The sequence below is a fragment of the Microtus ochrogaster genome, unplaced genomic scaffold (genome assembly GCF_000317375.1).
Source record: "Microtus ochrogaster isolate Prairie Vole_2 unplaced genomic scaffold, MicOch1.0 UNK2, whole genome shotgun sequence".
In the NCBI taxonomy this organism is placed as follows: domain Eukaryota; kingdom Metazoa; phylum Chordata; class Mammalia; order Rodentia; family Cricetidae; genus Microtus; species Microtus ochrogaster.
The window spans coordinates 4092547-4109702 of record NW_004949100.1 but is presented as its reverse complement, the minus strand read 5'-3'; the positions used below and the strand labels follow the sequence as shown (position 1 = coordinate 4109702).

At 32.9% G+C, this 17156-nt stretch overlaps 1 protein-coding gene across 2 annotated transcripts in view; it reads left to right on the top strand.

Moving 5' to 3' along the window:
* The window catches only part of Klhl1 (kelch like family member 1), a 224276-nt gene that overhangs the window by 88550 nt on the left and 118570 nt on the right, over positions 1 to 17156 (top strand). For both annotated transcript variants that reach the window (XR_003378522.1, XM_005365350.2), the window contains exons 2-3: positions 1161 to 1343; positions 12342 to 12478. Coding sequence is in view for 1 of the 2 variants with exons in the window: in XM_005365350.2 (XP_005365407.1) it covers positions 1161 to 1343; positions 12342 to 12478 (320 nt within the window). In the remaining variant the exon portion in view is untranslated. The remainder of the gene's footprint in view (positions 1 to 1160; positions 1344 to 12341; positions 12479 to 17156) is intronic.

The window sequence follows — 17156 nt, the reverse complement described above, 5'->3', positions numbered from 1 at the left end:
AAAGTATGGTGTACCAAGTTGAGGTAGGGCCAAGCCCCTCCTCCTTTTGAAGACTTTTTATTTCCATTGCCAATATTTTTCTCAAGAGTTTTGCTAGTGTGTTGAAGATACTTACAACTAATTCCTTTCAATATCCTTATTAATTTTGGTCATGTTCTAAAACAAGGATATCACAAGCTTTTTTATTGTTGTTGTTCTTTGTTTATTTTTAGCAACTTCTTAAATTTAACTTACTGGTAGTTTTGCATTGAATTTATTAGGAAACATAGTTTTTAATAGAGTTTTATTTGTATTGATTATGGAAGTTAAAGTGCAATAATAATGCTAAGAAAATTTAAATGAAGCATTATCATAAAAGTTTATGAGGCATACTATGAACTTTTAATAGGCATAACTTTTGAATTGATAGAACAAAGGTAATAAGTATATTCATTATGTCAATCATTCATCATTTTGGTGCAGAGTATCCAAAATTTTCTCCTGATGACTTGATTCATCAACTATAGCCTTTACATGTGTACCAGAGTCACACAATTTCAGCGTCCTACACTACTGTAATTTTGTACTTACTGGATAACATTTACCACCGCTTTTTACCCTTCATGTCTGTAGCCTCTAATCACAATCATTTTACTTTCACATTGCATGAGGTTTTTCTTTATTAGAATCTTCATATGAGTAAGAATTTATGACAGCTGTCTTTGTGAGCTCGCGTACTTTTCTTATTGCAATGTCTTTCCGTTTTACTAATGTAGCCCAGAAAGATAGAAAGAGTTCTTATGTTTATTGCAGCTTAGTATTCTCGTTGGTAGATCACAAAACTTTTAAACACATTTTAATGTCCAACAATAATAAATTTTTGAATAAATATTTAATCAATATACTATTTTTGACACTTTTCAGATTCACTTACTTGATATCTTTATAACAAAAATTTATTTTAAGTCACATTTTAAGCCATGAAAATACATTGTTTTCAATTCATTTACTGCTTCCTAAAACAAATAATTTTATTTAAACGTTCTATGATTTTTTTCACCTGATTTCCATGAACATATCTTTAAATAAAGTTTCCTAAATTGTAAAACTGGACATAACTCTCTGGACCATTACTGGCACTTTATAAACATCATCTTTCTGTCTCTGTGTGTGATTTATAGGTTGACAGCGACTAGTCACTCACTGACACCTCAAAGTGATTTGGATTCCAGTAGCTCTGAAGAATTCTATCAAGCTGTTCATCACGCTGAGCAATCATTTAGAAAGATGGAGAATTATTTAAAGCAACAACAGCTCTGTGATGTCATCCTAATTGTTGGGAATCGAAAAATACCTGCTCATAGGTACGGGCATGTCAGTATTGGAATTGTGCATATTTATAAGAGTGATAGACTGTTGTCCAGCCTTCAGAATTTGGAGCGTTATAGTAAAAAGGAACCATAAGTTTTCAGAGAACTTGGGTTGTTGTTGTACTGTTACTTCACGTTGAGGGGAACTAACAATATAATTTAACTATTTAACTATTCATAAACAAAATAAATCTAAAGACTTAAAAATAAATATTCCTATAATAATATGCATACCTGTGTATACTATATGTCTTAGTGGTTAACTCTGAGTTACTAATAATTCATTGCTGTTGCATTAAGAAAATAAACAAAGCACTTTCACGCAAGGTGATTTAATGAAGAGCCAATCCGGATCTAAATTCTCTATTCATGCTCTCATGCCTTCTATTCTCTATCTGTCGCATTAGTTTGAGTTTGTGACTGCCTGAAGAAGGTTGTCTTGTGACTCTGTCTCTCCCTCGTCTGTCTGTCTTTGTATGTGTCCATCTTATGACTTTGTGCTGTTCCCTAACAGAGAACATTACTCTAACTGTATTGAAGATCATAGAAAGAATCCCATAGAGAAGATAGATAGATAGATAGATAGATAGATAGATAGATAGATAGATAGATAGATAGATAGACAGATAGATATTTTCAAAGAGTTTTGTAACAGATTGAGTCACTGTCTCCAATTGGTCCAAACTGATCCAGAAAAGAAATATCATTTTTATCAATCAGTATTCATAAATTTTTTAATGATAGATTTTAGAAAATTGTCTTTATTTTCTGTATTTGCTTATGTCAATGAATGACACACATGAATTGATTGGGTCAGGGCGTGAAAGAGTATGTAAGTAAGACTCTAACTATGGTGTAGAAACTGACAACACAGAAATACTAGGCAAGTAATAATACGGGTTATTCCTTTGTTTTCTTAAAGGCACATAAAAGAAACAGTTGGAGTTGACAGAAGGATAGATCCCTTACACCTAAAGTTACTGTGTATTATGAACCATCGATGTGAGGTCCAGCAAAATTTCCAGTCTCTTAGAATTTAGTAAATATTTTCATAATATTGCATTTATGCATCAATGGGGAAACTGAATCCAGTTCCATGTGGATAGCAAGAGAAAAAGGTGTTTTTCTTTTTTTCTCCAGAAAATTAAGTCAGATGAGAAAAAGGAGTTTTAATTTTAGATTTCCATGACAATTTCATATAATACAAAGTTAATAAAAGAATAAATTGTCCAAAGGCTTAAACCTTTTCAATAGTATTCCTATACACTTTAAAATTAATCAGTATTGTGTGTATGATATCTATGAAGAGCAGATATGCATATCACTGCAGACACCTTCATATACATACATACACAAATACACACACACATGCACACAAATAATATGCAGCCCAAACTTTTACTAATGATAAGAATTACAGTAATTTACTATGTCCAATTATTTTCTAAATACTACTGTGAAACTGAAATGTCATTTACTAGAAACTAATTAAGAAATGCTTGTCATTATTGATCGAAATGTATCATGCAATATGTATAAAAAATGCAAATTGTTCTTAATCTATAGAATGTACTTAAAATTCTAGCTATGTTTGTCAGGTTTATTTCTATTCTTATTTAATCTGAATAAATTTGATTCATTCTAATAATTAATTCATATAATAATTTTATGTATATTTGTTTAAAAACACAAGACATCTCAAATTGTATGTTAATGTGTAAAACAAATTGAGAGGCAGATCTGAAAGACCAGATTTCCAGGGAAGTTTCAGATGGATTGTTCTCAGTTGTGTGTCTGAAATGTGTGCTGTCTATGACAACAAAAACTTAACCTTAAAATATGGGAAGCAAGTAAGGATAATGATCTTTATAGCTTATGGTAGTTTCTAACTATATGGCCACAGTTACTTAGACTTCTAAAGTGTCATGATTTTGCACATATGTAATTTATTACAAGTCTAAGTTTCTTGAAATAGAAAGCTCTAAAGGGCTAATAATACCTTAGTGATAAATAAATATACTGAGAAGTTTGCATTTATACCATATATCCATATTGAAACACACAAATATACATAACAACAATTTTAAAAAGTCTATGAATTTGCAAGATAGCAAGACATGTATATATGGGAGCATTGGGAGGGATAAATGCAAAAGAGGAAATGATGCAATTTTATTTTATTTTATTATATATATTTATATATATATATATATATATATATATGTATGTATGTATATATAATGAGTATTGGGAGGGATAAATGCAAAAGAGGAAATGATGCAATTTTATTTTAATTTCAAAATATTATTTTAAAAATATTGACTTCATTCATGGTTTGATACTATGAAAAATACTAAGATAATCATATATTGTCATCAGTAGTTTAGGGTGATCTGTTGTACCAAAAGAAGTAGTTAATAAGTTTTATTATTAGTAGTAAGAGGATGGATGATTATATACCATAAACTTCCAAGCTTATTCATAATGAATAGGGTCTAGAGAGGAAAATGAAGGGTAGGTTGTCATGTATCTATTTGAAAAAAAGTATCTATTTGAGCTGTCATTGCTTGATATAACTAGTTATAAATTGATGAAATTAAAATTTAAATGATAATAAGATGTCAATATTTGACTGGGACAAGAAAATCTAATTCTATGATTTGAAATTCTGAGTTTCTATATGAATCATGCTGTGCTTTCAATCTTTGGATAAAACTAATATTCAAATTATTGAATTTCAAAAAATATTCATTACCTTTATATGCCTTCATAAGTAAGCAGTATAAATAATTATGATTCCTTCTATCTCATAATGAAAGAAAACTTGGCTTACATTAAATAATTGAACTGTTTTCAGAGTATGGAATCTGTCAGAATTTAGATCAAGATAATCTTAACCCAAAAAAATACATATTTTAATTATTGGCATATGAATTACCAAAAATATTTTTCTTCAAAGAACATATTCTCAAACATCTAAGATTAGGTTAAGAAAGTGAAGTAAAGAAGAAAGGAGAGAAATGCAGAAGGGAGTTGGAGAGAAAAGAAGTGGATGAGAAAAATAAAACAGAAAAAATTTGACAGGAGTCATAGTTCTTAGAATTAGTATTATTGGTGTTTAGATACTACATTCTAAAGTCTGAATTAGAAGATAATTTAATAATTTCATTATATGAAAAATAAAACTCATTAATATTTCACATAATCTTATCATTATGCAAAAATCTAAACACTTGAGAAAACAATAAAGCCAAATTCAGTAGGTTGTATCAGTCATGTGGTAAGAGTTTATTCAATATTCTTCCATTAAAAATAATTGTCACGCCCAGGTGCGGTTGGTACATGCCTTTAATCCCAGCTGTCAGGAGGCAGAGGCAGGCGGATCTCTGTGAGTTCAAGTCCAGCCTGGTCTACAAAGCAAGTTCCAGAACTGGCTCCATAACTAATGAAAACCCCTGTCTCAGAAAAACAAAAAAGAAAAAAGAAAAGAAGTAGAACTGTCATAGTCACATAATATACAGACTATGTTTACAACACAATATGTTTGACCAATAATACTCAGTTTTAACCCAGTAGTGAATGATAGTAAATTCCTTTATCTACTTCAAGTACCTTGTGCCTCCTTCAGTCTTCCACAGAGATGGAGGATTTTCTTCGTGCAGATTGATACAGTGTGCTTCACAGAATGAATTGTAGGCACTGGTGACTGGTGTATTAGTACTTGTCATTGGATCCATTCCTTGCCTAGAGATGAGGAGTGTGTGGAGGCTGGAGGATGAAGTGCTCGGAGCATGAGGCTTTCAATGGCAAAGGATTCAGATCACTCTTGCTGGGACAATGGAGCCTTTTGGAAGAAATGTCTTGCTTCCTTTGGGTAAAGTTGAGACTAACCAGAATGTCTCTGCCTTACAAATAGGACATAGGAAAGCCAGACAAAGAGTAGGTGAGTTTGTGTTGTATTTAAAGTAAGCAAATGGGTAATGCTGACACTGACCCAGAATGTCTCTGCCTTAGAAAGGAGATATAGAAAACCTAGACAAACAAAATGATGGTATTTAAAATAGGGAAAGGAGTTCAGAGCGACATGATTAAAAACTTCATTCATACCACCTGGAGGATCCCTAATGCCATAACAATCGGACATAAGAATAGGGGAATCTAAGAAAATTACCAGGCAGAGCACTGTGAATTTATTCTGAAGACAGTTAAATGCTGGTGTGACATTTGGCCATATTTTGAATGGCACTGCGGCAGAACAGTTAAATTTCGAGTCATAGCACAGATTATTAAAGCAGTTCTAAAGAGTGGTTTTGCAAAGGCTAATATTAAGGAAAAGCACAGAAGTCCACTGCATTCGACAAAGAAAGGGTCAGGAGTAAAAGAAAGAGAAGTCACCGACTAAGAGGTAAAGCTGAGATAAGAAATTCATCACTGCTCTATAACTAAAGGATGGTTTTAAAAAGAGGGAGCTTGGCAGTATCAAACACCATAGTAAACATAAGTGGAACATAGGAATCTTTAATAGGTTTGCAAAGAATTTAGTGACCCAATAAGAGATTTTCCTTAGTGGCTACATTCTCTCACTGATGCAATTTTTGCCCCAGATTCCCTTGGAGTAACTGCAGCTGAATAAGCACATGTTGGGTTGTTGCCAAACATTAAATCGTAGACTCTAATTCAAATCTTTTGTGTCAGTAAGTCTAAATGCAGGATTCATCTTTATATATGTCTATTGTGGAGCTGGAAACATTTTCCTTGAGCTGATAGAGAAGATTTCATTTGATGATTTAAACTTGCACACTGTATGTCACAAAATATTTTGCTCTTCAAAATGTGACCTTCCTGCGTGTAAATACAAGCTGATTGGGTTTATGTTGAAATACTCATGCTTATAGGGATGTATTCAGATATTTATGGAGATAGCAATATCACTTTGATAAAGCTGATCAACTATCACACATTTATTTAATTGGCTAGATTAAAATATTTGTTTATTGCTATGCTTTTTAAATAAAATTAGTTGTTATAATATTATTGACATTACTTTAATATGTAAGTATGTATCAGGTTTCCTCAGACTGTCAGCCCCAAATCATGACATGGAAATTTTTATTAGTTATGAATGCTCAGCTTTATCTTATGTTTGTCCCACAAGCTCTTGTTACTTAATTCAAACTGTTTCTCTTCACCTACATTTTGCCTTGGGCCATTTACTTTTCCAGATTCTGTATGTCCTGTTTTTCCTGCTTCTTCCATGACTTCCTGGCTGGCTGGCTCCCAGAGTCTCCCACTCTTCTCCCTCATCCTCCCTTCTCTCCTGAGCCTAGATTACCTCTCCTACCTATTCTCTCTGCCCACCAGTGCCATCTATTCCTCCACTTCCTCATTATTGCCCATTCATTTTTCTATTAAACCAACGGGGTGGCTTAGAAGAGCAAAACAACACACCTTTATGTCATTAAACAAATGCAGCATAAACAAGTGCAATGCATCTGTACATAGTTTAAGCTAAATTCCACAATAGAAGAATGCTTCTTTACATTCTTTACACTACATATGTGCCCACTATCTTCAAAAGTTAGAAGAGGACATCAGATTCCCAAAATTGGATCTGTAGGTGACTGTGAGCTGCCATGTGGATTCTAGGAATCAAACCCATTTTCTGTGAAAGAGTAGTCAGGCTCTTAACTGTTGAGTGAGCCAACTCTCTGGCCTATCTCATTTATTATTTGTTAATGTTACCTAACCAGATCGATCTGGTGATTCTCCTGCCTTAAAATCTCAAAATGTGAGAAAGTAGGCATACCCCTTGGCATGAATTTAGTTTTTTTGTATCCTAACCATTTTGTCAATGTTTGAAAATATCAATATTTACAACAGTTTCTAATGCCCAGCCAAATGCACAAAATGTGATAAATTTAACTATTTCTAATATGCTAGTATCCTAAGCATTAATGTGAAACTAATGAAACTTCCAACTTTATAAATTCTAGAAGATGCTTCTTAAGTATACAATCACATTATTAAGATATTTATTTTTTAAACAGGTAATGTATCCTTCTGTGCATGTTGTTTAACAACAGACCCTGAGTCATATTAAATAGAATTTAAAGAACATAGCAGGTGAAACTACATGATAAAAGTTTCAGAAAAAAATTTCATTAGAGTAATTCATTTTCCTCATAGTTTTCTTAGAAGTTAAAAAAAATGCCAAAATTCACCTATTCATGTGAGCACCAAAATACATTCCGTTGACAAGCCTGTTAGTTTTATGTGTTTCCTTTTATTCATAAGCATGAAGTCTTATCTTTTATTTGTTATGTTTTACTTCTCTTTTTCTTTTCTTTTTACAAGGTTTCCTTAATCTACACACACAAACACAAACATAAAGCACATAGGTATTTTTATGTGAAGAACTAAGAATCTGTATAAGGACATTTTATTCCTATCTAATGTTATGGCTTTTTATGTCCCCTTTTTCCTATTTTTTTCTTAGGGTTACTATTGCTGTGACTAAACACCATGACCAAGGCAACTTGGGGAATAAAAGGTTTACTCAGCTTACCTTTTCATTACACTGTTCATTGCCACCACCACAACTAGTACCACCACCATAATCATGAAAGTAAGTCGGGAGAGAAAATCAAACAAGGCAGGAACATGGAGGAAGATGCTGATGTAGAGACCATGGAGGAATACCGATTATTGTCTTGCTGTTCACGACTTGCTCAGTTTGCTTTCCCATTAAACCAAAGACCACCGGCCCAGGTGTATTCCCATCTAAAATGAGCTGAACACTAGCCCACTGACAACTACTAAATGAAAAAGCCCTACAGGTTTGTCTGGTTACCCCCCGATCTCTTGGAGGTGTTTTCTCAATTGAGGTTCTATCCTACCAGATGACTACAGCTATGTCAAGTTGACACAAAACTAGCCAGCTCTTTAGGCCTGTAACCCATCTTTCTATTGTATTATTTGTTTTTTTTTTTTTGATCACCAATTTTGTGAGGTCTTTGTATATTTTGGAGATCAGACCTCTGTCTGAGGTGGGGTTGGTGAAGAACTTTTCCCATTCTGTAGGCTGACATTTTGTCTTTGTTGACTGTGTCCTGTGCTTTAAAGAATCTTCTCAGTTTCTGGAGGTCATATTTATTAATTATCACTCTCAGTGCTTTTGCTGCTGAGGTTATATTTAGGAAGTGTTCTGTATGCCACTGTGTTCAGGTGTCCTTCGCTTTTTTTTTTTTCTATGAGGTTCAGTGTGTTTGGGTTTATGTTGAGTCTGTGATCCATTGGGACTTGAGTTTTGAACATGGTGAGAGATATGGATCTATTTTCATTCTTCTACATGTTGATATCTAGTTATGCCAACACTATTTGTTGAATATGCTTTCTTTTTTCATTTTTTATTTATTGCTTCTTTCTCAAAAATCAGGTGTTTGTAGGTGTGTTGGTTAATATCTGGGTCTTCAATTTGGTTCCATTGGTCCTCCTCTCTGTTTTTATGCCAATACCAGGATGTTTTCAGTACTTTATCTCTGTAGTAGAGTTTAAAGTCTGGGGTTGTGATGCCTCCAGAAGTTCCTTTATTGTACAGGATTGTTTTGGCTATACTGGGTTCTTTTTTTGCTTTTCCTTAAAAAAGCTGAGTATCGTTCTTTCAAGCTCTGTGAAGAATTTTGCTTGTATTTTGGTGGGCATTGCATTGAATTTGTTGATTGTTTTTGGTAAGATTGCCATTTTGCTATGTTAATTTTACCTACCCAATGGCATGGAGATCCCTAAACAGAGAACTCTCAGGGCACAAATCTCAAAGGGCTGAAAGACACTTGAGGAAATGCTCAACATCCTTAGCCATCAGAGAAATGCAAATCAAAAAAACCCTGGGATTCCATCTTACACCTGTGAAAATGGCCAAGATCAAAAACACTGATGGCTTTTAGACATAAGACAAAAGAAAAAAAAAAAAAAGAAAACAGCCTACATCATCCTACAATTCACAACCCCCGGAGAACCTATACACAAAAGAAGACCCTGAGAGAGACATACATAGAGCTAATCTACATGGAAAGTAGAAAATGACAAGATCTCCTGTGTAAATTGTGAGCATGGTGATCATGGGAGAGTAGAATGGGAGGGGAGCAGAGAAAAATATATACCTAATTAAGAGCAATAAAAAGTCATTATAATAAAAAATAAAATTAGCTAGCTAAAATTTTAATTCCGTGTTGAGTCCGTGAGTAAACTTTTCTTGATAACCCTCAGAATGCATAGATTTCTAGTACATTACCACAAACTTTGAGCTGCTTCTGTGCTGTGAAAACTTCCTTTTAACTATGATTCATATTATTTCCCTTTTATCATTATTATTTTCATATTATAAATAAAAATATACTGTCACATTTGTTTCTAAATATATTTTTAAAAGTTATGCTTTCAAAAGGGATGTTGAAAGTAAATGAATAATCTTAAGATTAATAAATATACAACAAACTATTAGAATAAAATATTTACAGTTTTGTTTAAAAGTCTTCATAAAACTGTGATTGTAATTGCAAATGCCAAACTATTCAAAATAAATTTGAGAAAAAAAAAAAAACAACTGTACCCATAGAGGTGATGGAGAGATAAATAAAATTGCCTAAGTATATCATAATTAAAAAAACAATGTAACATATTATTAAAATTTACTATACTTACACAAAACTGAACATGCCCTAAGTTTTAACTTAAAAAATAAATACATACCAGCCAGGGGGTGTTGTTGTACAACTTTAAACCCAACACTTGAGAGGAAGAGTCAGGTGGATCTCTGTGAGTGTGAGTAAGGCATATCTGGGCTACAAAGCAAGTTCCAGGAAAACCAGATCTGTTATATAGAGAAGCCCTCTCTCTAAAAGTTCTCCCTTCCCTTCCTTCCAAAGAGAAAAAAAATATTGACAAACTAAACTAAAAAAGGGAAAGGTAGAAACTTTAAACAAAAAAAGGAATAATAAAATGTTATAACATTTCTCCCATAGTTTCCACTGGAGGAGAAGGGTGATGGGATGTATCTTCTACAATGCAAACTTACCCTGTAGCGAAGATTTGGATTTAAATAATCAAAAATAATATAAACGTGACAATAGAAAATAAGTAATTTTGTTATTGGTATATAAAAATAGCAAATGATTTATTTTTAATAACTTGAAATCACGTAAAGTAAGCTATAGTAAACAATAAATGCTCAATATCAAACAAATTACAACTTACACTATGAGATATTTTAAATTTCTAAAACACAAATTTTGTTAGACACAGTGAGTGAATTGTATAAAAGGTGAAAAATATATGAAAATAAATTTTAACCTTTAGTTGCAAGTGGTCAACCTAACTATTACCTATGTTAAGAAAATTAGAGTAAAAGTATGATGGGTTAAAATATGTATGTTTTTCACTGTAAAAACTATTAAAATATAAGAAAAATAGAAAAAATATAAATATATGACATAGTACGTCAGAAAAACAATAAATTTGAAATCTAATTTTTAAAAGACCAATAGAGTCTAGATAATAACAAAATTAAACAGTCTCTTCCCAAATAAACGAAATAAATCTAGACTCCTACATTAAGTAAAAGAATGTTATAAGTTATTGCAGATGAAACTAGAAAAAGAATTCTGATTAATGAAAGTTAGGATAATGGATTGTCTTCAGAGCTACACTATAAAAGGTCTAAAGAGAACATTTTCATTGACTGACAGGATTGAGCTTGCTTCAAAAACAAATGACAAATATTAAGAAAAAAGTTGAAATTAAAACATTTTACTATCAAATACACATCACAGTTTTAAATTCTTGATGAAACACAGAGCAGCAAGCAAAGTTACTTTGTTAAAATTTCATATAATGGTCATTACGTAGCACAAATGTGTCTGGGGGCAGAATAATGTTGGCTAACGAAGCAAATCATAACCTCTTATGCTGGTGAAAGGTAATGCATAGCTTAATTTTAAATGGGTCATTGGGTACAGTTCACACTGTACTTTTGAAAGTATGATTTCTATTATTTAGTTTACTTTTCTCAATAATTCATTTTATTTTATTCATTGCATTTTGTGTGTGTACCACATGTTTGCCTAGTGTCTAAAGCAGGCAGGAGAAGGGATAATTTCCTTGAATTTATCAAATTACAGACAATTGTTAGCTGTTATGGTTGCTGGGACTTGAAACTAGGCACTCCAGAAGGAGCCTTGGAGGCTATGCTTAACCACTGAGCAATCTCTCCAGCCCCTATTTAGTTGTTTTTAAACGTAATTCTGTTGAATAATTTCAATAATATATGCAATGCATTGGCACTATATTCACCGCATATTCTTCTACCCCACTCTGTCTCTAAGTCTTTCGCCTCTCTTGACTATCTTCTTGCTTCCTGTCATATCTCACTTCAGCTTGAGAAGATCTACTACTTGGAAACTAAGATGCACACATGAGTTACAGCATATGGCACTTGCCTTTCTGTGCTGAGGTTACCTGGCCCAGTGCAACATTTTGTAGTTCCATTTTCTTTCCTGTGGATTATAATTTCCTTTTTCTTAACACTTGAAAGAAATTCTATTTTGCGCTTTATATGATTATTCAACTAAAGAAATGAGTATCAGAGTCAAAAGAACTGTATGTTTTCAAAGTATTTCAAGTAAAAAAAAAGATACTGTCATTTTAAATTAATGAATTATAATAAAAATAAAGAAAAAAGGCAGTGCCAACAAAGCTGTAAATTAGACACAGAAACAAGCATTAAGAACATATAAGGAGAGCTTCCATGCCAGTGGAAATGAATTTTGTGGATGTACTGAAGAAATCAGGGTTAGGTATCACATAATTTAATAAACTAATTTGCAACCATGACCGACAAAACAATTGTGCTGATTCTTTGCTCCGTGTTATGTCTGGTGAATTCATTGTTCTGTGCTGTATGTCCATTGCCTAAAATAGACCCTATGACTCTTTCAGGCTTGTTCTGAGTTCTGTCTCTGACTATTTTGCTGCCATGTTTACAAGTGATGTTTGTGAAGCCAAGCAAGAGGAGATCAAGATGGAAGGCATAGACCCAAATGCACTGTGGGATCTTGTGCAATTTGCATATACAGGTACAGTAAAAGAACCATGCATCATATAGATAACATCATATAGATAACATGCTTATTTTCACATTGACCTTAAGTCTTTCAAAACTAAAACTCAGCTGGCATTTTATCATTAAACTTTCAGTTGCAGACAATATAAAACAAAAGATTATCAGTCTTTCTACTTAGTGAAATCACAAATGTATAAAGGTATTCATTTTTGATATTCAACACCATATTTACACAGGATTAATACATGATTAAAATTTAAATTTTTGAAAGAAGTTTAGAAATAAGTAATCAGAGAATTAATCATTAAACAGAAATTTGTTTATCTCCATAGTTGGTCAGAACATTAAAATTATAAAGAGATTTTTTTTTCTTTCCAGCAATATGTGTTGAAACAATTCAAATTTTTCTTGTGCTAATTAAATGCTAATATTTATTTGCCATAGCAGCTTAACTAAAAAGGAAAATTATGATATCTATAGTTTGTAGAATAGCTTAATTTACTATATATATTTTATGCTGGATGTTATGTTATTTCAAGTTAGACACTGTTGTAAATTCCATTTTTGGTGAATATTATTCAATGCGTAATTCGGAGCTGTAATTAAGGAGAAAACTTTAATAATTAAGTCTGCCCTTTCCTTCCCAGAAGATTACAATTTAAGTAAACAGAGGAGTTAAAAGAAAAAAAGTGATATATCTCAAGAGATATATAAAAATAAATGCTAAAAACAAATCTATGAACCTTGAAAATAGAATTTGAAATCAGATTCATTGATATAATGTGAAATATGACATTTGTGGTCTCAATAATCTTAAAATATGATTATACAAAGCAAAACTTTCACTATAAAAATCTAAGACATTTTGAAGGCTCTTTTTTTTTTTCCTTTGAGTCTATTGTCATGAATTTGAACCCTGCCTTTTCATGTAATATTTTTCTAATACCTTATGTGACATATATTTTTCGTTGATTTTATTGAGCACTACATGTTTCTCTGCTTCTCTCCCTGCCTCTACCCTCCCCTTCTACCCTTTCTCATGGTCCCCATGCTAGCAATTTACTCAGAAGATCTTATCTTTTTCTACTTCCTATATAGATTAGGTCCATGTATGTCTCTCTTAGGTCCTCATTGTTGTCTAGGTTCTCTGGATTTGTGATTTGTAGGCTGGTTTTCTTTGCTTTATGTTTAAAAACCACTTATGAGTGAGCACATAATTGTCTTTCTGGGTCTGGGTTACTGGAGAAAACTTTAATTCAATTTGTGTTAAACTGACTGAAATAAGAGGGTAGGTATTTAAGCCCCAAGATGAAGAAAAGATCACTGACATCTTGATACCTTTTCCTGTATACTTGGTTTCTCAGGAGGAAAGTCAGCTTTGTATATCTTTGTTTAAAGAGGGTAGTCACAACACATTCCAACTACCCTGAAGCTTTTGTCTCAAGTCACTGAGAAAAATACTAGTTGAATGCAGTATTGGCATAAAAGCTTTCGAAAATCCAGCTCCAAGCAAGTGAGGAAAAATATGCGCATTCCTAAATTTTCTGAAGTAGATGCTCTTAGGGAGACCAAGGTGTATGACCAAATGGAGGGGCTATTCAGAGCTTCGCAATTTAATAAGAATTTATTTATACCATTGAACTGGCCGTCATAGATTCCGATCGTATCAGATAAGCATGGATGGGGAGTGACTGAATATACCATACCTAACCCCCATGAACTTTTGGTTACTAGTTCACTCTGGGAGGATTCTCTTCACTTTTGAAATGACAGAAGAGCCCACCAAGCTCTAGGGATACTTCAGAGAACTAAGGGCACAAAGATGGCCCGTATTACAATCACTGGGTCACAAAGAGGAAAGGATATGAGAAGGGGACTTCAAAAGAGGAGGGAGGGTTAATATTGAAGGAAAGAAAATAGGAGAAGGTAGGTGTGAGGTAACCAGAATGCATTATATAAATGTATGAAACTTTCTAACAAAGAAAAAAATAAATGTTATATTTTAAATTTATATTCTTATTTACTAGAAAGAGGGAGGGGCCTTGTAGGGTTCTTTTCAGGAACAGAAAAGCGCGATGCTCATATCCAATTTTTATTCCCTGGCAAATTTATCTTTGCCTAGAGCAAAACTAGGTCAAAGGACACTCACTGTCCTGTTACACAAGGTTAGATGAAGTGTTGAAGCTTCCTGCTGGGAGTAATGACTGAGATATGTCTCTTTTTTTTTCAAAGAAAGTAAGGATATAAACCTGCCTCGCAGCTGCACTAACGCTGTGGCCGGTCCCGAACACATTGTACTATGGGCTTTGCTCCTGAGCATACTTGTTTCATGGGATTGACACGCTTCCAATTCCAATTATATGTTTACATCAATTTTCTAAATGAGATATGAGTTTATGTAGTAATACAAAAGAAATTATAGGAATGTTCTCAAATATGTACTTGGCTTTGTCACATACAATCTAAAATGTATAACAATAGAAGAAGTAATGTGTTCATCTTTGCAAATAGGAAAATACGAGATTCCTGAATCTGTCTAATAAGCAGGCTATCCCCATGATCCAGAATACTATTTGGAAAATATTTAAAATTAAATGCATTCCCCCAAATTAATGAGCAACTAGGAAAGCAAACATCATTCATTTGAGAATCTTTTCTTTAACTTTTTCCTCTCCCTAGTCCTGTTACCAAAGGGGTCTACACTTGTTCAATTTTTTTTTTTTGCCAGTTAAAGAATTAAAAGCAGACAAAACGTAGAGCTTGACAGACAGCAGAGGTAAAACAGTAAACAGGAACAGAGAGAATCAACTGTCAAAGAAATGCTTTTATTCAGGGTGAGGAAACACATTCAGCACAAGACAGAACTAGAGATCCTCCACAAAACAGAAGGGGGACTCCCGAAGACAAAGCCTGCCCCGCAACTGTTAGATAAATGTGTCCTAATCAGGCCTTTAACTTGGTGAGTCTGTCTATCGGCCAAGGCCTCACTGAGAACAAACAAACCAAAGAGAAACCATAAAATTTTGATTTCAGTTTTCAGGCTTTTGTTTCTTCAAATTATGAAAAATAAGCCAGCCATTTTGGAACTTCACCATCTTTGTTACCTATTCATGACCCCTCTCCCTATGTGCCCTGGAATTCCCCCACTCCTGTTTTGAAAGGGCTGGGCTATAAAATCGTTTTCTCCTGTTTACTCTGCAACCCCCACAGCTGAGATTATTTTCTTAATGCTTCAAGTTGTCAAGTCTACGGAGAGACAAGAGTATCGTGTAGATTTAAGTTTTCACAGTTACTTGTAGAAGTAACATATTCAGTACAGACGAAACAGGGGATGAGCTTTTCTATGTTGTCCACAAAAGTCTACAATTAAAATCAAGATATGAATCAACCACACAACTAAATAATCAAACCATTGAACTATAGAAATAAATGTTTTAAGAAAGCCTATTATGGAGCCGGGCGGTGGTGGCGCACGCCTTTAATCCCAGCACTCGGGAGGCAGAGGCAGGCAGATCTCTGTGAGTTCAGAGCCAGCCTGGTCTAGAAGAGCTAGTTCCAGGACAGGAACCAAAAGCTACAGAAAAACCCTGTCTCGAAAAAATAAAAAAAATAGAAGAAAGAAAGCCTATTATGAATAGTTGAATAATGTAGTCTTCAATGATTGAGCGCTTGAGAACTTTAAGTATCCACAAATAGAAGCCACCATATAAGGCAGTGTTTACGTGATAAGTCTGATGCATCGCAAAGCTTGGGAACCACCTTTTCTATGTATTCCCTTCCTGAATCATGCTGGAAAAGAAGAAAGAACTGAACTGACATTGGAAAAAAATCAGCAAAAGTTAAAAGCACACAAAGCAGTGATATGAATTTTTTTCTAGATGCTATGAACCCAGAAGTTCAGTAGTGTTACTAGCTAAAATAAAATGAGTGGCAACTTTATCAAAAAGAGAAACAACTAAAAATCTTTACAGTTGACTATATTATTAGAAATGAACCTTGTTATTATTTTTGTGTCTGTAAAACTAAAGTATTTGTTGCATGTGAGATAGTAATTAAAATCTGAAATTTAAACTATTTCTCTTATTATTAGAAAACATCATACACTTCTTCTCGCAAGGCCTAATACCTTTGAGATGCTTAAAGAGAATTTATATTCATTATAGCAATGATGTTAGTTATCAAGTTAGTAATACTCTGGTAATTAGACATATGAGGATATTCAAAATATCTTCTTAAAAATTTTTAAATTTTAGTTGATTTTCAGTTAATTTCTAGAAATTCTGCTTGCAATATTAGAGATTTTTAGTTAGTAAAGGTATATACCAGTTTGAATAAGCATCTTTTCCCTTTTCTTTCATTTAATCATTTATTATTTTTTATTAAAAAACATTTTTTTTCATAAAATTTATTCTCATTTTGTTATCCCTTACCAGAGTCTTACAAGATTATTTCTATTTTCCCATCTAATCAAAATAACACCCTCACCTTTTTTCATTATATTACTAATAGTCATGTGGAAATGTTAACAATTATAATAAACAATAACATGTAATAAAGAACAAGCCTACTAGAATATAACAAAATAAACAAAAAGATTTAAAGGAAAAGCATACAAAAGGAAAAAGAACTGAAAATTAAATAATAAAAATATATTAAAATAATATAAAAATATAAAAAGAAATAAAGTCACT